The sequence below is a fragment of the Callospermophilus lateralis genome, chromosome 3 (genome assembly GCF_048772815.1).
Source record: "Callospermophilus lateralis isolate mCalLat2 chromosome 3, mCalLat2.hap1, whole genome shotgun sequence".
In the NCBI taxonomy this organism is placed as follows: Eukaryota; Metazoa; Chordata; class Mammalia; order Rodentia; family Sciuridae; genus Callospermophilus; species Callospermophilus lateralis.
This window is the reverse complement of record NC_135307.1, coordinates 111,705,980-111,724,797: the sequence shown is the minus strand read 5'-3', so window position 1 is coordinate 111,724,797 and position 18,818 is coordinate 111,705,980. Positions and strand designations below refer to the sequence as shown.

Sequence of the window (18,818 nt, the reverse complement as noted above, 5' to 3'; positions counted from 1 at the left end):
TGCAGATATGGTTAGAGTATGCTGACTTGAATTCTTTAGAATGGTCATATGGTAGTTCAGGGCCTAGGCTTTCGAGGAAACTCCACAGTGATTGCACTAATTTACAATCCCACCAACACTGTGAAAGTGCTCCTATTCCCATGTCCTCCTCTCCCTCATCGATTATCACTTGTACTCTTGATGTTTGCCATTCTAATTGGAGATGAAATCTCAGTATAGTTTTGACTTGCATTTTTCTAATTGCTAAGTACGTTGAACATTTTTTCACACATTGGTTGGCCTTCTGTATTTCTTCTGGAAAGTGTCTGTTTAGTTCATTTGCCCATTTATTAATTGGGCTACTTGTTTTCTGGTGCTAAGCTTTTTTAATTCTGTATATATTATGGATGTTAATCCTCTGTCAGAGAATAGCTAGCAAAGATTTTCTCCCCTTCTGTTGGCTCTCTCTTCATTCTTAGTCGTTTCCTTTGCTGTGTAGAAACTCTGTGATTGGGTGCCATTCCATTTATTAATTCTTGGTATTATTTCCTGAGCTTTAGGAGTCCTGATGAAGAAGTCACCTGAGCCTATATCCTGGGGCGCTGACCCCAAGTTTTCTTCAGCAGTTGTGGAGTTTCTGGTCTAATTCCTAGATCTTTGCTCCATTATGAGTTGACTTTTTGCAGGGTGAGAGACAGGGATCTAGTCTCATTCTTCTTCATACAGATAACAAGTTTTCCCAGCACCATTTGTTTAAGCCTGTCAAGAATCAGATGACTGCAGATGTGTGGGTTTTCTGGAATCTTTCTTAACTCCCTGCTCCCAACAGTACTAACGATTGGCCCGGGTAAGTGGGATAACCCGTATCTGACATCCCTACACCAAGGTCTTCCCGTTTCCCCGCTGGGGGACTTTAATTCCATGACTTCAGTGATAGAACTCGGGGCACCTCTATCAGCTTGCTGGGAAGTAAAAGGAAGAGTGGGAGACACCACTTGTTTCCACAGAACAGGCCCTGTTCAAGTGGGCGTCCTAGGCCTTGACCCCGGAGCACCCAGACCAGGGGCCAGTGCCCAGGGAAGGATGCAGGGGGGTGCTCAGCAGGGACCAGCCTCAGCTTCAGAGTCTCCCCGCCCCCATCCTGGCAGGCTGTGGGACTTAGGGCAGGTCAGTTAACCTCCCTCACCCTGGTCTTTCCCTGTGCCGCCCACCCTACTGGGAGATGAATGGGTAATACCTGTGAGTGTTCTTTGAAATTTATAGAGTATTCTACATGTGAAAGGGGTGGAAATGAGAAAAGTCTTATTCTCCAGACTCACTTCACTAATCTAAAAGTCTTGGATGATGGCAAGTTCCCACCCCTTAAGTCCCATGGATCCCCAGTTTGGTGATCCTGGGAATACTACAGCCAGGCAGAGGTGTGGCCTGGATGAGTGGCAGGCCAGCCACATCCTGAAAATGCCTTGTTCAGAAAGGAGTTCCTGAGCAGGCAACCAAGGTCCTAGTTCCACTGTGTTCCTGGATCCACTGTGCCCCTGGCAAACCTTTTGGCCTTTCTGGGGCTATGCCAAGTGCTTCTGCCTGGGTAGATCCCCCTCATTCTCCCAAGGTCCTATGAGGATAAATGATGGCAGATAGGAGGACACTCAGAAAACCAAAGTGCCATCCCAGTTGGTTTTCTGTTTCAAAAGACAAAGTACCTTAGACTAGGTGACTCATAAAGAAAAGAGGTTTATTAGCTCAGAGTTCTAGAGGTCTGAGAGCTTGGTGCCAACACCAGCTTGGCTTCTGCTTAGGGCTCAAGGTGGATGGCAACACAGGGAGCAACACAGGGTGGAAGCTTTGCTAGCCTGGCCAGTGGGCATGTGCAGAAGAGGCAAAACATCAGGCGTAAAGTTGCTTCAGGGCGACTTGCTCTAGAGACAACTAATCCAGTCCTGTGAGACCCAACCCAGTCTTGTGAGACCTATTCCAAAGTCTCAAGAAGGACATGAATCAATTCTGGAGGGCGGGGGCCCCCCCATGACCTAACTCTGTCCTAAAGGTCCCATCACCTCTCAACACTGTTACATTGAGAATCAGTTCTCAGCTTGAGTTTGGTGCAGACAGATGACCTCCCAACCACAGCACAGTCATATTCAGGCTCCACACAGTCTTCCCCCAAGAAAGAATCAATTAAGTCAGCATTGACTGGCCAGGATTGTGGCTCAGTGGTAGAGCGCTTGCCTAGCACATGTAAGGCACTGGGTTCAATACTCAGCACCACATAAAAATAAATAAAATAAAAGTATTGTGTCCATATATATATATAACTAAATATATGAAAAAAGGACTATATCCCTACTCCTTTTGAAATATGATATGACAAGAGCTATGTAATGTTTTGAACAACTAATAATAAAAATTAAAAAAAAAGAAAGAAAAAAAAAGTCAGCATTGACTTAACAATCAAGGAGGACCCTGGAGGCCAAGGCAAAAGGACTGTGGGACTTTCTGTCCACTTTCCCTCCGCTCCCCCAGCCAGGCAGTGGCTCTGCTAAAGCCAGACAGAGCCTTGCACATTGATTCAGAAGGAGGTGGTCAGCCAGCAGAGCTGGACCCAGGCTGGAGCAGGTGGTGGGAAGTCCCTGACTCATTAGCAGGCAGACATGAGAGAAAGGAGAAAGAGAGAGGAGGGAAAGTAGAAGGGGAAGAAGCAAATTTGGAGGATGGAAGGGGTGATGGAGGAGGAAGGGAGCTATCCATGCCCCCATCAGACCAGACGGTCTCTTGAGAGAGAAACTTGGTCTCCCATTCAGTCTTTGTCCCCCCAGAGTAAGACTTAGGCCTCCTCTATCAGTTACAGGCTCCTCCAGTGCAGGTGCTGGGCCTCACCCATCAGATTGGGGGCTCTCTCAGGCGGGGACATTGTCACTACCTCATACAAGGGCTCCTCAAAGACAGGGAGCCCACTGGCTTCACAGCCAAGACCCTCTAAAATAGATGACTCACCGGTGGATCTTGAAACAGCCCTGGGGCCCTGTGTTCACCTGCCTGATGCCCCTGTTCTCTCCCCTTCCCCCACCCAGGGTTCACAGACACCTTCAACATGGACACCAGGAAGCCCCGGGTCATCGCTGGCTCCAGGACTGCTTTCTTTGGCTACACGGTGCAGCAGCATGACATCAGTGGCAAGAAGTGGTGAGTGAGAGCTGCTGCCCGCGCCCAGCCCTGTACCATTCCCCGCCCAGCACCCTCTATCTACTCCAGACCTCAGCGGCTGCCCAGCCTGACCCTCACACGTAGACTCTCTGGGGTCAGTGACTTGACTTCTTGTCCCACCAGGTCAGAGGCTGATCAGCTCTGCCCTGACCATGAGACCTGCAGCAATTCAGTTTCTCAGGTCTCTGTCTTCTAGTCTACGAAATGGGAATGAACAGCTCCTCACATTCTAGGTCATGTGACAAACGGTGGCAGGCACCTGGGGACCAAGAACTAACCCTCTCACATCCTGTCTCAGGGACTCACTCTCATCAGTGGGGGCAGCACCTCTGCTCCTCTCTCCTTGGAGAGCCGTTGGGGGTCTCTGGAGAGATCTCTGTGTGTTCACAACCCAAACAGGGCAACAGTGAAACAGAGAGAAGTAACATGAGACCAAGAGACGGCCGGACAAGAAAGGCCCCAGGATCCCTCAGGCCAGGGGCAATCGGGGGAGGGAAGGATCCACTTCCCAATTTCAGATCACTTTATTGCAGCATATTTTACCATATAATTCACTCATTTTGAGTCTGCAAGTCAATGATTTTTTTTTTTTAGTAAATTTACCAACTTGTACCATAATGACACAAATCAGAATATTTTCATGACCCTAAGAAGATCCTTCATGCACACTTACTGTTAATTGCCCTTCTCCTCCCAGGTTGGTCTGTAGTTGACAGAAGGCAAAGCTTTCCTTCCTTCCTGGGATGGAAAGGGCCAGGCCTTGGTGTTACCCTTTTCGAAGCCTGTATTAGTCCATTTTCTGCTACAATGCTAAAGTACCCGAGGTTGGGGACCTTGTAAAGAAAAGACGCCTGTTGAGCTCATGGCTTTGGAAGCTGAATCCAAGGTCAGGTTGGTCTCCTTGGTTCGGCCTCTGGTGAGGACCTCCTGACTGTTGGCGTCCCAGTGGTGGGAGCATTGCAGAAGGGATCACACAGCATGACAGGAAGCCAGGCTCACTCTTATATTGAACACTCATTCTCTCCAGAACTCACTCACTCTGCAAAGCTACTATTAATCCCTTCCAAGGGGGATGCCCCAGTGACCTAATTACCTTGCACTAGGCTCCCTTCCTTGGAAGTTCCACGTTGCCAACACTGCCACACTGGGACCAAGCTTCCAGCCTGCGAACCTCTGGGGGGTGAACCGCATCCAAACCATATCAAAGCCCCTTCGGGGGGACCACACAAACACTCATGATGAATGTTCTAGATCTGGAACATTTCCTGCACCCCACCCCTAGGCAGTGTCCCTCTGGGTGACCACTCTTCTGACTCCTGTCACCGTAGATTTGCTTTGCTGTCTTGAACTTCACATAGATGATATCGTACCATAGATACCCATTTATATTCGGCCTCTTTTACTCAATATTGCGTCTGTGAGGTTTAACATGTTGCGGAATATATGATATATACTTCACATTCTTTGTTCTTATGTATTCCATTGTTCTGTACCATAATTTATTTATTTACTCTGCTACTGATGGGTATTTGGGTTGTTTCCATTTGGGGTTATTTCTATTGGAGTTGCTATAGCCTTCTCATTAGTGGACATGTGTCCTCATTTTTACTGGATATAGACTCAGGGCTGGATTTGCATAGATAAAGGGTAGGTATATGATCAACTTTAGGAGGATATGCCAGGTACTTTTTTTTTTTTCCAAAGTAGCTTGCCAATTTAAACTCTATCTAGGAAAACAAGAGAGTTCTAGTTGTTCTGCAGCCTCACTAACCCATGGCATTGGCAGTCATTTTAATTTTAGCTAGGCCAATGGTGTGAAATGGTATCTCACCTGGGTTTTGTTTGCATGTCTCTGTTTACTGATGTTGTTGAACAACTTCTTATAGATCTGTTGGCCATTTTGATATTTGCTTTTGTGAAGAGTCTGATGAGGTGTTTTGACCCTCTTTAAAGTTGTGTTATATACATTTTTCTTATTGATTTATAGAAGTTTATATACTCTCTGTACAAATGCTTTGTCAAAGAAAAGCATTGAAAATATCTCTTCCCACTATGAAGCTTGCTTTTCATTTTCTTAATGGTATCTTCAGATGAACAGAAGTTCTTAACTTTACTAAAGTTAAGTCTATCAATCTTTTTATGCTTAGTGTTTTTCATAGATCCCATTTAAAAAAATTTTTTTTGCCTCTCCCCAAAGATATACTGCTCTATTTTCTTCTAGAAGTTTGATTTCACACTTAGGTCAATGATTCATCTCAAATGAATTTTTTGTGGAAGGTGCAAGATAATTTAAGTCAATTGTTTTTGTTCTCCCCATATTGATGTCCAATAGGTCTGGCACCATTTGCTAAAAGATCATTTCCCCCCCTAGATTCTAATGTAGTGTTTGTTTAAAATGAATGACCATGTATATGTGGGTCTATTTTTTTTTATTCCCCTCCATTCTATTTGTCTATTTATCTAAATAGTGCACCAGTGAAAGACCACCTTGTTACTGTAGCTTTAAAATAAGTCTTAAAGCCAGGTATTATGAATTCTCTACACTTGTTTTTCTTTGATAAGATTATTTTATCCATACCAGGTCCAGTATACTCCATAGAATTTTAGAATCAGCATGTCATTTTTTCCCAGTAAAATTTGCTAAGATTTTTATTAGAGTTGCACTGGATTTATAGATAAATAAAATCTTCACAGTACTGAATCTTCTGATCCACAAACCTATATCTCTTCATGTATTCATTTTTTAGAAATTTCTCTCAATAGTGCTTTGAAATTTTCAGCGTGAAAGTCTTGAATATCTTTTGCTTCATTAATTCCTACACATTTTATGCTACTAAAAATGAAACATTCTTATTTTCTAGTACATAAAAATAAAACCACATTTTTATATAATGACATTTTAGCTTATGACTTTACCGAGCCATCTGTCATTTCTGTTAGCTTGCTTGTGAGTTTTTTGGATTTTCTGTGTACACAATCATATCCTATGAAATAATTACAGTTTCATTTTTTCTTTTCTATATACCTTCACTTCCTGCCTAATTGCAATGTCCAGAACCTTCAGAGCAAGGTTGAATAGAAGTGGTGATACTGAACGTTCTTCTCCAGTATTTCATGATTAAATGAAATCTGAACTACAAAGTAATCACTTATTTATTGTAGAAACCTTCAGATTGAAGATGTTTTCTTCTATTCCTGGCTTTCTGAGGTTGGATTTTCAAAAATTGTGAACAGTGTTGACGTGTATCAGATGCTTTTTCTATAACAATTGATATCATCTGGTTCTTTATTCTGTTTATGGTTCATCACATTGGTTGGTTGAGTAGGGGATATTTTGGTTTGGGGGTAAATGTGTGCACGTGTGTATTTTGCTTTGTTTTCGGTGTTAAATCAAATTTGCATTCCTGGGGTAAACTTTGCTTGTTCACCATGTATTTTTCTTATTATTCTTGGGAATTTGTTTCTATGAGACATTTGTTTCTATTTTGTTTCATGAGATATAATGGCCTGTAAAACTTCTTTTCTGTAATGTGTTTATCATGTTTTGGCATTGCAATTATTCAGACTTCATAAAATGTGTTGAAAAGTGTTCTCACTTTCACTATTCCCGGGTAGAACATAAGATTTGTATTATTGCTTCTTTAAAGATTTGGGAAAATCCACCAGTACAGCATCTGGAGTTTTCTTTTGTGAGGAGAGTCGTAATTACAAATTCAACTTCTTAAAGACAATGGACAACTTGGATTTCCTATTGCATTTTATGTTAACTTTAGTAGCTTGTACTTTTTTGTGATTTTTAAAAATTTGTTCTTTTTAAGTATACATGGCAGTGAAGTGTATTTTGACATATTTATACAAACATGGAGTACTTCTTATTCTAATTAGGATCCCAGTCTCGTGGTTGTACATGATGTAGAGATTCACTGTGGTGTATTTACATATGTACGTAGGAAAGTTATGTCAGAATCATCGCACTCTTTTTTATTCCTGTGTCCTCTCTCTTCCCTTCATTCTCCTTTGTCTAATCTACTGAACTTCTATTCTTCCCTGCCCCCACCTTGTTGTGCGTTAGCATCCACATATCAGAGAGAATGTTCGACCTTTGTCTTTTGGGGATTGCCTTAGTTCTTTTAGCATAAGTCTCCAGATCCATCCATCTACTGGCAAATTATCATAAAGTCATTCTTCTTTATGGCTGAGGAGTATTCCATTGTATTTATCTACCACATTTTCTTTATCCATTCATCTGTGGAAGGGCACCTAGGTTGTTTCCATAGCTTAGCTCTTGTGAATTGAGCTGCTGTGAACATTGACATAAACATTACTGTAAATTACATTGGCTGTGTCATGGTAGTATGCTTTGGCTTTATACTGAGGAGTGGGATAACTGGGTCAAATGGTGGTTCCATTCCAAGTTTTTCAAGTAATTTGTCCATTTCACTCAAATTTTATTGTCAAAATATTATTTACGAGCTGGGGTTGTAGCTCAGTGGTAGAGCACTCACCAAGCAAGTGTGAGACCCTGGGTTAGATCCTCAGCACCACATAAAAATAAATAAATAAAATAAAGGTATTTTTCCAACTACAACTAAAAAATAAATATTTTTTTAAAAAATATATTATTTATTAGCTCCTATTATCTTTCAATATCTAAGATCTATAGCAACATCTACTCTACCCACATAATTTATTCTTATTGGTAATTTGTGTTGTCTCTCTCATTCTTAATATACCCATCAGTCTTGCTATGGGTATGTTAATTTTATTAAAGCCTTCTAAGGATCAGTTTGGTTTTTATGATTTTTCTCTATTAGATCTTTATTGTCTCAATGGTTCTTACTCTTTTTAACATATTTCTTTCCATCTTCTGAATCTGTTTTAATTTGACTTTTTCTTGCTTCTTATTTAAATTGTTGATTTTGCAACCCTTTTTTTCTAACATATGAATATAAGGCTATAAATCTCCTCTAAACATTGCTTTAGTTGCATCCCATAAATTTTGATGTTTTCACTATTATTCAGGTTAATATAATTTCTAATTTTCTTCTTTGACCCCTGAGTTATTTCAAAATGTGTTACATAATTTCCAAATATTTGGAGACTTAGGTATTTTACTATTAGAGTTCAAATTTAATTCCAAGTGGTCAGAGAGACACTCGATATTTTAAATCCTTTAGTATTTGTTTTGTGACTGAAAAAACGTCTATTTTAGTAAATTCTCAGTGCACTTGAAAAGACATCTATCCTTAGTTTCTTAAGTACATATATATATATATATATATATATATATATATATATATATATATATCAGTTAGGTCAATATAGTTGGGTTTTTTGTTTTTGTTTTTGTTTTATTTTGATTTGTTTTGGTACTGGGGATTGAACTCAGAGGCACTTAACCACTGAACCACATCCCAAGTCTTTTTGTATTTTATTTAGAGACAGGGTCTCACTGAGTTGCCTAGGGCCTCGCTAAGTTGCTGAAGCTGGCTTTGAACTTGTGATCCTTTTACCTCCCAAGTCACTGGAATTACAGGTGTACACCACCATGCCTGGCTCAAATCATCTGCATCCTTACTGACTTTTTTTTTTTTTTTGGTCTGCTTATTCATTCTATCACTTTCTGATAGAGATACATTAATATTCACATCTACTGTACCCACATAATTACCCTTTTTGGTGCTCTTAGTTTTTTTCATACACTTCTGTTCCCCTTTTATTACAATTTTATTTAGCCAAAAAAAAAAATCCATTTAGTATTTCCTACTGTAGTGCATGTCTGCTGAAAATGTTTCTTTCAACTTTGAAAGTTGGGGTTTTGTTTGCCTACCTTTATCTGCCTGCCTGAAAACATCTCTACCTCACTTTAACTTTCTTGCAGTACTGGGGATGAACCCAGCCCCTCCCTACCCCACACACACTAGGAAAGTGCTCTACCAGTGAGCCATATCTCCAGCCCTTTTTAAGTTTTTATTTAGAGACAGGGTCTCCCTAAGCTGCCAAGGCTGTCCTCCAACTTGCCATCCTCCTGCCTCAGCCTTCCAAATAGCTGGGATTATAGGTCACCTCCACACCCAGTTTCTCTTTAATTTTTTAAGTGTCTCGTATCAAGTTATAGAATTCTAGGTTGGCAGATTTCCTTTTAACATTTAAAAATGTCATTTCATTGTCTTCTGACTTAATAATTTCTGTCAAGATGTCAGCCTTCTGTTTTTATCATTCTTCTTTTGAATGAATATGTTATTTTCCTGTGGTTGCTTTTCTATTTGTCTTAAGTTCAGCAGTGTGAATATGCTATATCCAAGTGTAGTTTTGTTCTGTTTTGAATTTGTCTGCTGAGTGTTTTCTTGAATCTGAGGTTGATACATTTCATCAGATTTGGAAAATTTTCTATCTTCATTTCAAATACAACCTCTTTTTTTCTTCTTAGAGTCTAATTGCTGTCTGATAAGCCTTCCTGCCACGGCTCCCTTTCCTTCCAGTTTATTCCATTTCTCTCTTACTTTTTATTTGTTTATTTTTTATTTCAAGACAGAGTCTTGCTAATTTCTTAGGACCTCACTAAGTTGCTGAGGCTGGCTTTGATCTTGCCATCCTCCTGCTTCAGCCTCCCAAGCCATTGGGATTGTAAGTGTATGCCACTGCACCCAGCCCATTTGATTATTTTTAAGAGATTCTTATTTTGTTAAAATGATCTCTCTTTATGCCATTTGTCCATTTTTTATTCTATTTGTTTTAACATATTAATCTTAACTATTTAGAAGTTCTTATTGATTAAAAATAGTATCAGGTCTGCTTCCAGTGGCTATTTTATCTGATGACCATCAGTCACTTTTTCCTGATTCTACACTTACTTGGTAATTTTTTATCCTATGCTGAACATTGTGGATGACACATTATAGAGAATGTGGGTTCTGTTACCTTCCTTTAAGAATGCCATATTTTGTTCTGATAGGCAGTTAGAGTACTGGTGAAGTCATAAGTCTTGCCACGGCACCGTTTGGGCCTCAGTAAGAGCAGGCCTGGTCTAGCTTTGTTCTACTCCTGGGATATGGTACTTACTCTTAAAGCATGAACATCCCGGGGTTTCGGATGAAAGCCCAGGGTGTTCACCAAGATCTTTTCCTTCTGGCTGGGCACAAACCCCAGCCTCTCCCCAGCACTTAGTGGGTGACTTCTAAAATCTCTCTCTATTTCTAAAATCCCTCCTCCTCCTGGCTGCTTTCTGGTTGACTTTCCATTCTCACACCTCGCAGACCCCGCTTGGGATACACCCCAGGCTCTGAGGGAGACATTTAACTGTTTGGGGGCTGTGGCTTTCTCTTTTCGGATACCTGCCCCTCCCAGATTCTAGTTGCCTTTGCAGCCCCAACTTCAGTGGGTTTCCTTTGTCCAGCAAGATGGCTGCTCTCTGTACTCTGTTTTTCTGGAATCAATAAGGAATTTGCCCTTGGAGAAAGAGCTGGGGCAAATGTGGGCTCAGGCCCTGTTCCTTCCTTCTCTCACATATCAAACTCTGCTTTTTTTTTTTTTAATGATTCTTTGTTGTTGTTGTTGTTGTTGTAATTAGTTATACGTAGCAGCAGAATGGGCTTTGACACATCATATGTGAATAGAGTATAATTTCTTATTCTTCTGGTTGTACATGATATAGAATCACACTGGTCATGAGGTCATCTCTGTACATAGGATAATAATGTCAGATTCATTCTACTTTCCTTCCTATCCCCATACCCTTCTCCTCCTTTCACTCCCCTCTACCTAATCCAAAGTAACTCTATTCTTCCCAAACCCCCCACTACCACTTGTTGTGAATTAGCATCACATATCAGAGAAAACATTGGGCCTTTGATTTTAGGGGATTGGCTTATTTCACTTAGTGTAATATTCTCCAGCTTCATCCATTTACAAGTAAACACCATAATTCCATTCTTCTTTAAGGCTGAGTAATATTCCGTTTTACATATATATATATCACATTTTCTTTATTCATTCATCTGTTGAATAACAAATAGGTGGGTTTCATAGTTAGTTTAGTTATTGTGAGTTGAGCTGCTATAAACATTGATGTGGCTAGTATGCTGATTTTAAGTCCTTTGGATATAAACCAAGAAGTGGAATAACTGCGTAATTGGTGGTTCCATTCCAAGTTTTCTGCGGAATCTCCATACTGCTTTCCATAGTGGCTGCATCAATTTGCCATTCCTCCAGCAGTGTATGAGTGTGCCTTTTTCCCCACATCCTTGCCAACATTTATTGTTGCTTGTATTTCTGATGATTGCCATTCTGGCTGGAGTGAGATGGAATCTTAGAGCTCTGCTTTGTTTCCTATCCAGCGCCTGAAAATACCTGCTCCATGTATTTGGTCCAGATTTTGTGGCTATTTATGACTGGAACTGAAAATCCTTCTTCATATTATTTTACAAATTTAACTAGCACTTTTCTGAGAAACCTTCATGGCCCCTCCTTTCTCATGGCTAGATTAGCTGCCCCTGCAGAATTCCATATTTCCCTTTTCATAGCATTTTTCAAACAAACAGGATAACAATTGTATTCAATTGTCTTTCTTCCTGAAGTCGGGGCATAATCCCTGGCCTTTACTAGGTGCTCAAAAACATACCTGAAAAGGCTGAATTCATGGCGTAATCCTCCTCATCTAACCCAAACATAAATCCCACCCATATTTTTATGTGGTTTGATGGTTTGAACAGTAAGTTGAACAACCTTTTCTAAGATTGAATTTATTTTGATCAATATTTGTTTATTAAACATCTACTAATAAATTTCACTAGAATCTGCAAAATATGGGAATGAGCAAGGCATGGTTTCACTCTCAACTAAGGCACAGACCGGTTGAGCAGGTAATGCTAATATCCTTGAAATAATTTAAAAGCAATACGAGACAAAAATATGACCTGGTATTAATTATATTCATCTTTGTGAGGTCACTTTCTCCATGAAGGCTTTCTGGGTTCTTCTCCTAGCCTAAAATGACCTTTCCCTCCCTAGCCTTCTCTCTAACAGCACATATCATTTGCAGTGCTGAACTGGCGTCACTTAGGCTCACAGTTATGTCCCTTATTAGCCCCCAACTTCATTTCCCTGCAGCCTGAGAGCCTCCAGCCAAACTCTAGCCAGAGTTTGACAAGAGAAATTCTTGGCCTGAGTCTCTGGGAGTGCTTCATAGAAGAGGGGCATTTGAACAGGGTCTTTGAGGTTGGGCTTAAATGAGCAGAAAAAAATATGGTAGAATCCACTCCTGGTTGCTTTCATTGATCTACATGCAACCAAGAGCACTGTGGGAAAGATGCAGGGCCACACCCGCCACAGAGAGTGACCTGAGCATGTGTCCTGCCACAAGTGACTGAGAGACACGGAAAGCAGCCGTGGTGCAGAACTGACAGGAGCACCCCGGGCCTTTCAGGAATCCCTGTTGCATGGACCTCGTGCACATCCAGCCTGGCTGCTCCCCTCCCTGCTCCCTCTATGGCCCCCACTCCCCCTGGTCTGCAGGCAGATTTCTGAAAGTTGTATCAGACAGAGGACCCGGCGGGTGTTGGTCATTAGGAGGAGAGGTCGATGGCAGTGTCATTCGGGGGAGAGCGGCTGACCATTATGCATGGCTCCTGCGGGGATGTTGGCTCAGCTCCTTGCTGGGGTGCCTCAAAAGATGGACAAGAGCAAGGGCTTGGAGCACGCGGCTCAGCCACGTAGGCAAAGGCTCAGGGCAAGCTCTCGACCCTCCTGAACCTCAAGTATCAAGTGGGACTGACCCCTCTGTCTCAGGGAACGGGGCAAGATCAAAAATCCCAAAGTGTAATCAGCAAATCAGGGAATGACGGCTGAGCTCTCTGCAGCTGGAAGCAGCAGAACCCGAAGCCAGGCGCTGGCCGTGGTTGAGGGCTCCCCAACCCAAGCTCTCCCTGCTCCTGGTGCAGACCCGGCTGCCAGCCCCTTGCTCACACCTGGGCCGCATCCCTGGAGGCTAACACACCCCCTGGCAGGCTCCAGCAGGGAGATGGCACCTCTGAAGGCCCACCACCTCCTCCAAGGGGTCAGACAGGGACTTGCCGGTGGGGAAGAACCTAACTCTACAGCTCCTGCCCCCACATCCAGGCCCTAGCATTGCCCAGAGAGGAGCCCACCACCTGTCACCCACCACGGGAAATAGGCCCCGTTTTCCAGGTGTGAGCCTCATTTTGTGTCAAGAGCACAGGACTGTGAGCAAGAAGCTGGAGGATGAGGGGATGGGCCTGGGGAGGCGGCCACGTTCTGTTCTCCCCCCTTCCCCTCCTACCCACGACACCCCCAACTCACAGCTCAAACTAGGCAAAGCGGGCTGGGCCCCAGGGCTCCCGACGTCTTGAACAGCTTCCCACACGCTTTGGTTTTAGCAACAATGACCACGCTCACAGACATACCAAAAGGAAAGAGAAAACAAATTCCTCAGGGGCTGAGTGTTCTCTGCGCCTTTGTAAACCCTTGTGTATGTTCAGAGAAATTTGATCCACATGACTCTACTGCATTTACACTGGAGTTATCAAGCCAGCGCCTTTTAAGACCATCTGATGCCCCAGAAGCTCTGGTGCCGGGTTGGCAGAGGCTTCTCTGAGCCTTTGGCCCTCAGGAGCAGGAAGCTTCCTGGTGCTGAGAAGAAACAGAGTTGGGTCCCCAAGTCCTCAGTTTCTCCTTGAAGCTTTCACCCCTGGAGGCAGATGAAACCTCAGCTCTCTGAAAGGCAGATCATTCTGACTCCTTCCCTCTGGGGTGTTGGGGACAGGGACCGGATGGTCCAGTGACATCCCAGGGAGACACCATTAGTACTTGATGGGCTTTAAAAACAAGAGTCCACAGCAAACGCCCTGAGTATAGATTCAGAGACTCGGCAACTCCTAAGGAAAGCAGGGGTGCTCCCGTTTTACAGATGAGGCAACTGAGACACCAAAGGAGGACACAGTGAGTGTCAGAGCCAAGTCTGAAGCCCAGCTCTTCTGAGCACAGGGACCTGGTTAGGCCCCAGGGGCACAGAGCAGAAGCAGTCCCCACCCAGGATGGTGTCCTCAGGGCCCAAAGCTAAGCAGTGTGTGGGAAGGACAGGCGCTGAGCCCCCCCAGGAAGAGAGGCCTGTTTTCAAAGAACCCTAAGCCCAGCTGACAGACACCCAGAGAGGGATACACAAAAGGATCTCGGGTTCACTGAGCGGGAGGCCATTTTCAACATGGCAGGAGAGAGTGGCAGAGGGGGTCGAGAGAGGATTGAGAGGGTGGGCTTCCTCCTGTGCAGAGCAGAAGGGAGTGGAGCAGTGTGGGGCGTGGATAGGGGGTGAAGAGGAAGGAACCACCTTTAGAGAAAGAACCCTTCCTTGAGGGTGGAGGAGAAGGTGCAGAACACAGCCCTGAGGCCCAGAGCTGGGCTGTGTGGGCAGGTGCTGGAGGGGCCGAGGGGCGGATGCCCTGTGGATGCACATGAGGTAGAGGAGAGGGAGACTCAGAAACCCAAGACTCAGAGCAAGTCATCCACCAAGGCCAAGTGCAGGCGCCGCCACCACCTCTTCCAAAGGCCTCTCAACCTGGTCCACCTACCCTCCTGCGTTCTGGGTCTCAAAATTCACTAGTTGGTGTCCACCTAGACCAAACTCTAATTTGGCTAACGCGTTGATCTTTTATAATGGCTTTATGCACTGGCCTTCCTAGAAAGCAGGTTGACATTTCACTAAGGTCTTCCAGAGGGCCACCAATAGTGGACTTTCAGGTTCATCATAAAGAGAACCCATGAGGAATCAACCCACAAAATCTGCTGTCAAGCCTAGGCCCAGGGGTGATGCCCCGTCCTCCACTCCCAGCCCCAAGGCAAGCCGACTCTCCTCTGTGGTTCTTATCCATGAGCCTAGAGCGGGGTCGGAGGGTGAGCACCGGCCGTCCACCTCCGCAGATAAACGAAAGCACATCTGAGAGGCTCCTCGCTCCAGGAAATGTCTAGATTTAAAAATCACACAAATTGGGTTTCCTTCCCACTCAGCCACTTTCCAAACCATGGGAGCTTGAGCACATCACATCCAGGTCCTGGATCAGGGTTTCCTCATTTGTAAAATGGGCATCGTGATGCAAACCCCAAAAGGGTTCTCACAAGGAGAAATAGGAGATGATGTGTAGAGTGTATTCTGGGAGGAAGCCGCAAGAGCTGTGTCCCTCCCTCCCTCCAGAAGGGAGGTGGTGTCCAGAGAGACGTTTCAAGGAAAGAGCCCCAGTTTCTGTTGTTAGAGCAGAAAGCTCCATCATGTCCAAGCCTGTCCCCTCTCCACAGTGACGGTCAGGCCTGGGGCAGCCTTAGCCTTGACTGCTGCAGAAATCTCACCGAAATCTCCTGACTCTGGCCCCAGAGCAGGCTCCTGACACCACAGCATATAAATGTCCTCCGCTATTTTCCTTTGGAACAGATAAAATGCACACCATGACTCACTCTGGTTAAAGTCTAAATCACTACAGAAGCAAAGCCCAGGATCGGATGTCACCACCCCCCACGAAAGCCAGAGAGAGAAGGCTACCTCCTGGGGAACGCTGGCCCAGGGCCCCGGCCGCACCACCCAGCAGACCCCGGCAGGCACACAGGAGAGAAGAGGGGGAGCTCAGAGGGCTGGGATTGTCCTCGCTGGGACCTCCAGGCCCTCAGAAGCACGAAGAAGCCCAGAGAGGAGCCAGGGAGGGCCCTGGGTCCCAGAAGCCAGCACCAACTCTGGGGTCTGTGGAACATTCCAGATGCAGCCTGCAGATGGTGTCCAGGGCTCCTTGAGTCTCTGGATTTCTTTGTTCTCCTTTTTCTTTTCATTTCTTCACTCTTTTCTTTTTTTTCTTTCTTTCTTTTCTTTAATGCCAAACCTACACCGGCAGTCCCAGGACTTGAGGCATGTTGGTGAAGCCCAGGTTACCTCTGGCACCCACCCACTGCACGAGCAGAGGAGGGGACAAGGCCAGTCCTCGCGGCTGCCCACCCTCCTTGGAGCTCAACTCCAAGGCAGGAGCCAACCGCTGCGTGCTTTATGGGTAGGAAGATACACAATCTCAGGAGTGGAAACATTGAAAAGAAAATCTCCTGGTTACTAACCTCCGAGAAAGAAAATAAATTTAATGTGGGCAGTTCAGGGGAGCCAGAAAGACCTGCCAACTCAGCATCTTCTCCACCGGCCTCTTCCCACCCCCACCCGCAGCCTGCGGGCCCTCGGGGCTCCCATCCTTTTCTGAAAGCCATCATTCATTCTGTGACCCCAACATCCTTCCTAAGTCCAGTGCAGGAGAGAGAGGAGGAGCCCCTCACATGAGGGGGAGAGTACGCTAATGCTGAAATGCACTCCGTCGTGAGAGTGGAGGTACCTCATTTCCCAGATTTGCCTTTGGAAGCCTGACGTATCTGACCCTCCATGTCCTGTGAGTTCTGCACACACGGATTCTACCAACTGCAGATTTTTTTTAAATTCTGGAGAAAAAAAAAATGTGTGTACTGAACATGCACAGACTCTCCCTTGTCATTATTCTCTAAGCAAGACATTATATCGCCCATTTACATAGAGTTTACATTATATTAGAAATTATAAGTAATATAAAAATGGTTTAAAGCATATGGAATGATGTTTGTAAGTTATGTGCAAACACCGTGCCATTTTACACAGGGACTTGGGCATCTGTGGCTGTTAGTCCCTGCAGAGGTCTTGGAACCCATGCCCTGCAGGTACCAATGGATGACTTCATTCATGGCTCCTTAGCCATTAAGGTGCCATTATCTGCAATTATCTTAAGTGTCACTAGAGGGCACAAGAGGGCCCAGGAATGAGCACCAATCATGTAGGCTTCCCACAGATGTCACCCACAGGGCGGCCTGCACTTCCACTCAGTTAGGCCATACAACGAAAAGCCACACAGGGCAATATGTGTGTTTAAGTTTACACACAATTAAAAAACAAATCTCTGGGCTATAAAGGCCTTTCTCACTAGTCTTAACTGTACTCAATCCCAGTTAACCTAGCCCTGGTTTTCCCCAGGCTTGGATAGAATGCCTCCCTCTAACTTTCCTGACTCCTTCTGAAGAATTGTGGGTGTTTGGGATCTCGAATGCTTTCAGGGAGCCTTCCTCCCCTATCTGAGCTCTCTCTTCCTGGGACACTCAGAGCCAAAGGCAAGATGCTTGTCACTAACTTGAGACCGTCTGGACACGGTCTCTGTGGTTTTCTGTTGAATTCCCAAACCCTCCCCACTTTCGTTCTTGGTTATTCCTGTTTTAGCTGTGATGAGTCACCCTGAGCCAGTGATGCAGAGACACATGGAGGGGGGATGTGGGATAAGCCAACTAGGAGAAATGGAAAACGAGATGGGGAAAGGAAAGACAGAAAGAGAAGACAAGACGGAAAATAGGGAGCTACGAGGGAAGTACAGAGAAGGGAGGCCGGGAGCCCCCCAAGGTGGTCTTGGCCTCTATTCAGTTTTGCATCTTTGGTGTGTGGCTCGGGCCCACAGGAGAAGAGGAAGAAAGGAAGAGGATGATTCTAGAAGTCTAGATGGGACTTACGCTGGTCTCAGGGAAGTCCAAATCTGGACACCCTTACATAGGGTCTGAGGTCCATGGAGAGGCTGAGCCAAGATGAGGCCAGACAGGCAGGGAGGGGGGTGGCGGGTAGTGGCCTGTCCCCAGACAGCTCGCTCTGTGTCCACTGCACCTCCCCACTGCTGAGCCAATGGCTCTAACCCAGGAGAAGGACATTTCCCAAAATGCCAGATCACACTCTCCAGTGGCTGAAGCCCTTCTGTTTCCATATGGCTTCTCAAAATAAGAGCAATCCTGGGAGAATAACGATTGTCATAATCCAGGGGGAGAAGGAGAAAGGAAATCTGAGCTTTAAACCAGATGGAGAGGGCTTTGAAGGTGTCTGCATGACCGGGATTCCCTGGTGCAGTATGGAGCTGGCTTCCGTGTTCTCTGCCCTCCTGCAGCCCGGCTGTCCCCCAGGGGGAGGAGCAGGGAGGAAGGGAAGGCCCAGAAGCTGCCCCTCGGCCAGCCAGGGAGTCAGCCTTGAAATGGGAATGCCATCTCCCTGTGGTGGGGATGTTTGAGGAGTAAGTACTTTAACATCAGGGGAAGCCCCTAACACCTGGAATGAAATCAACTTCCTCTAAATATTCATTTATGCATCCATTTATTTGCTTACTCCTATAAAGTGTTTTGAAACTATGAATGCATGTCCCCGTGATCATTAGCTTTTCTCTTTTTTGGTGCTGAGGATCAAACCCAGGGCCTCACACATGTTAGGCTCTACCCCTGGGCTAACCCATCCCTATTTCTTGAGGGAGCATCCTGACCCCATCCCCAGACAGCCAGGTTCTCCATTATTCCAAAGTCTAGTCATCACCTAACACAATCCAGGGGATCCCAAAGCTGGCTGCAGGACAGAGTGACCTGTGCAAACTGGTACAGAAGAAAGGTATCTCCATCCAGCCTAAGAATGACCACGGCAGCTAGGTGTGGTGATGCACACCTGGAACCCGTGTGACTTGGGAGGCTGAGGCAGGAAGATCAAGTTCAAGGCCAGCAACTGAGTGGGATCCTGAGGTCTCGAAATAAAAATAAAACGGGCTGGGGATGTGGCTCCAGGG

The 18,818-nt window shown here is 44.9% G+C and overlaps 1 protein-coding gene across 1 annotated transcript in view; it reads left to right on the top strand.

The window, feature by feature from the left end:
* Itga11 (integrin subunit alpha 11) overlaps positions 1-18,818 on the top strand; it is a 114,876-nt gene that overhangs the window by 22,915 nt on the left and 73,143 nt on the right. The window contains exon 2 of the mRNA XM_076851002.2: positions 3,048-3,159. Within this exon, the coding sequence (XP_076707117.2) occupies positions 3,048-3,159 (112 nt within the window). The remainder of the gene's footprint in view (positions 1-3,047; positions 3,160-18,818) is intronic.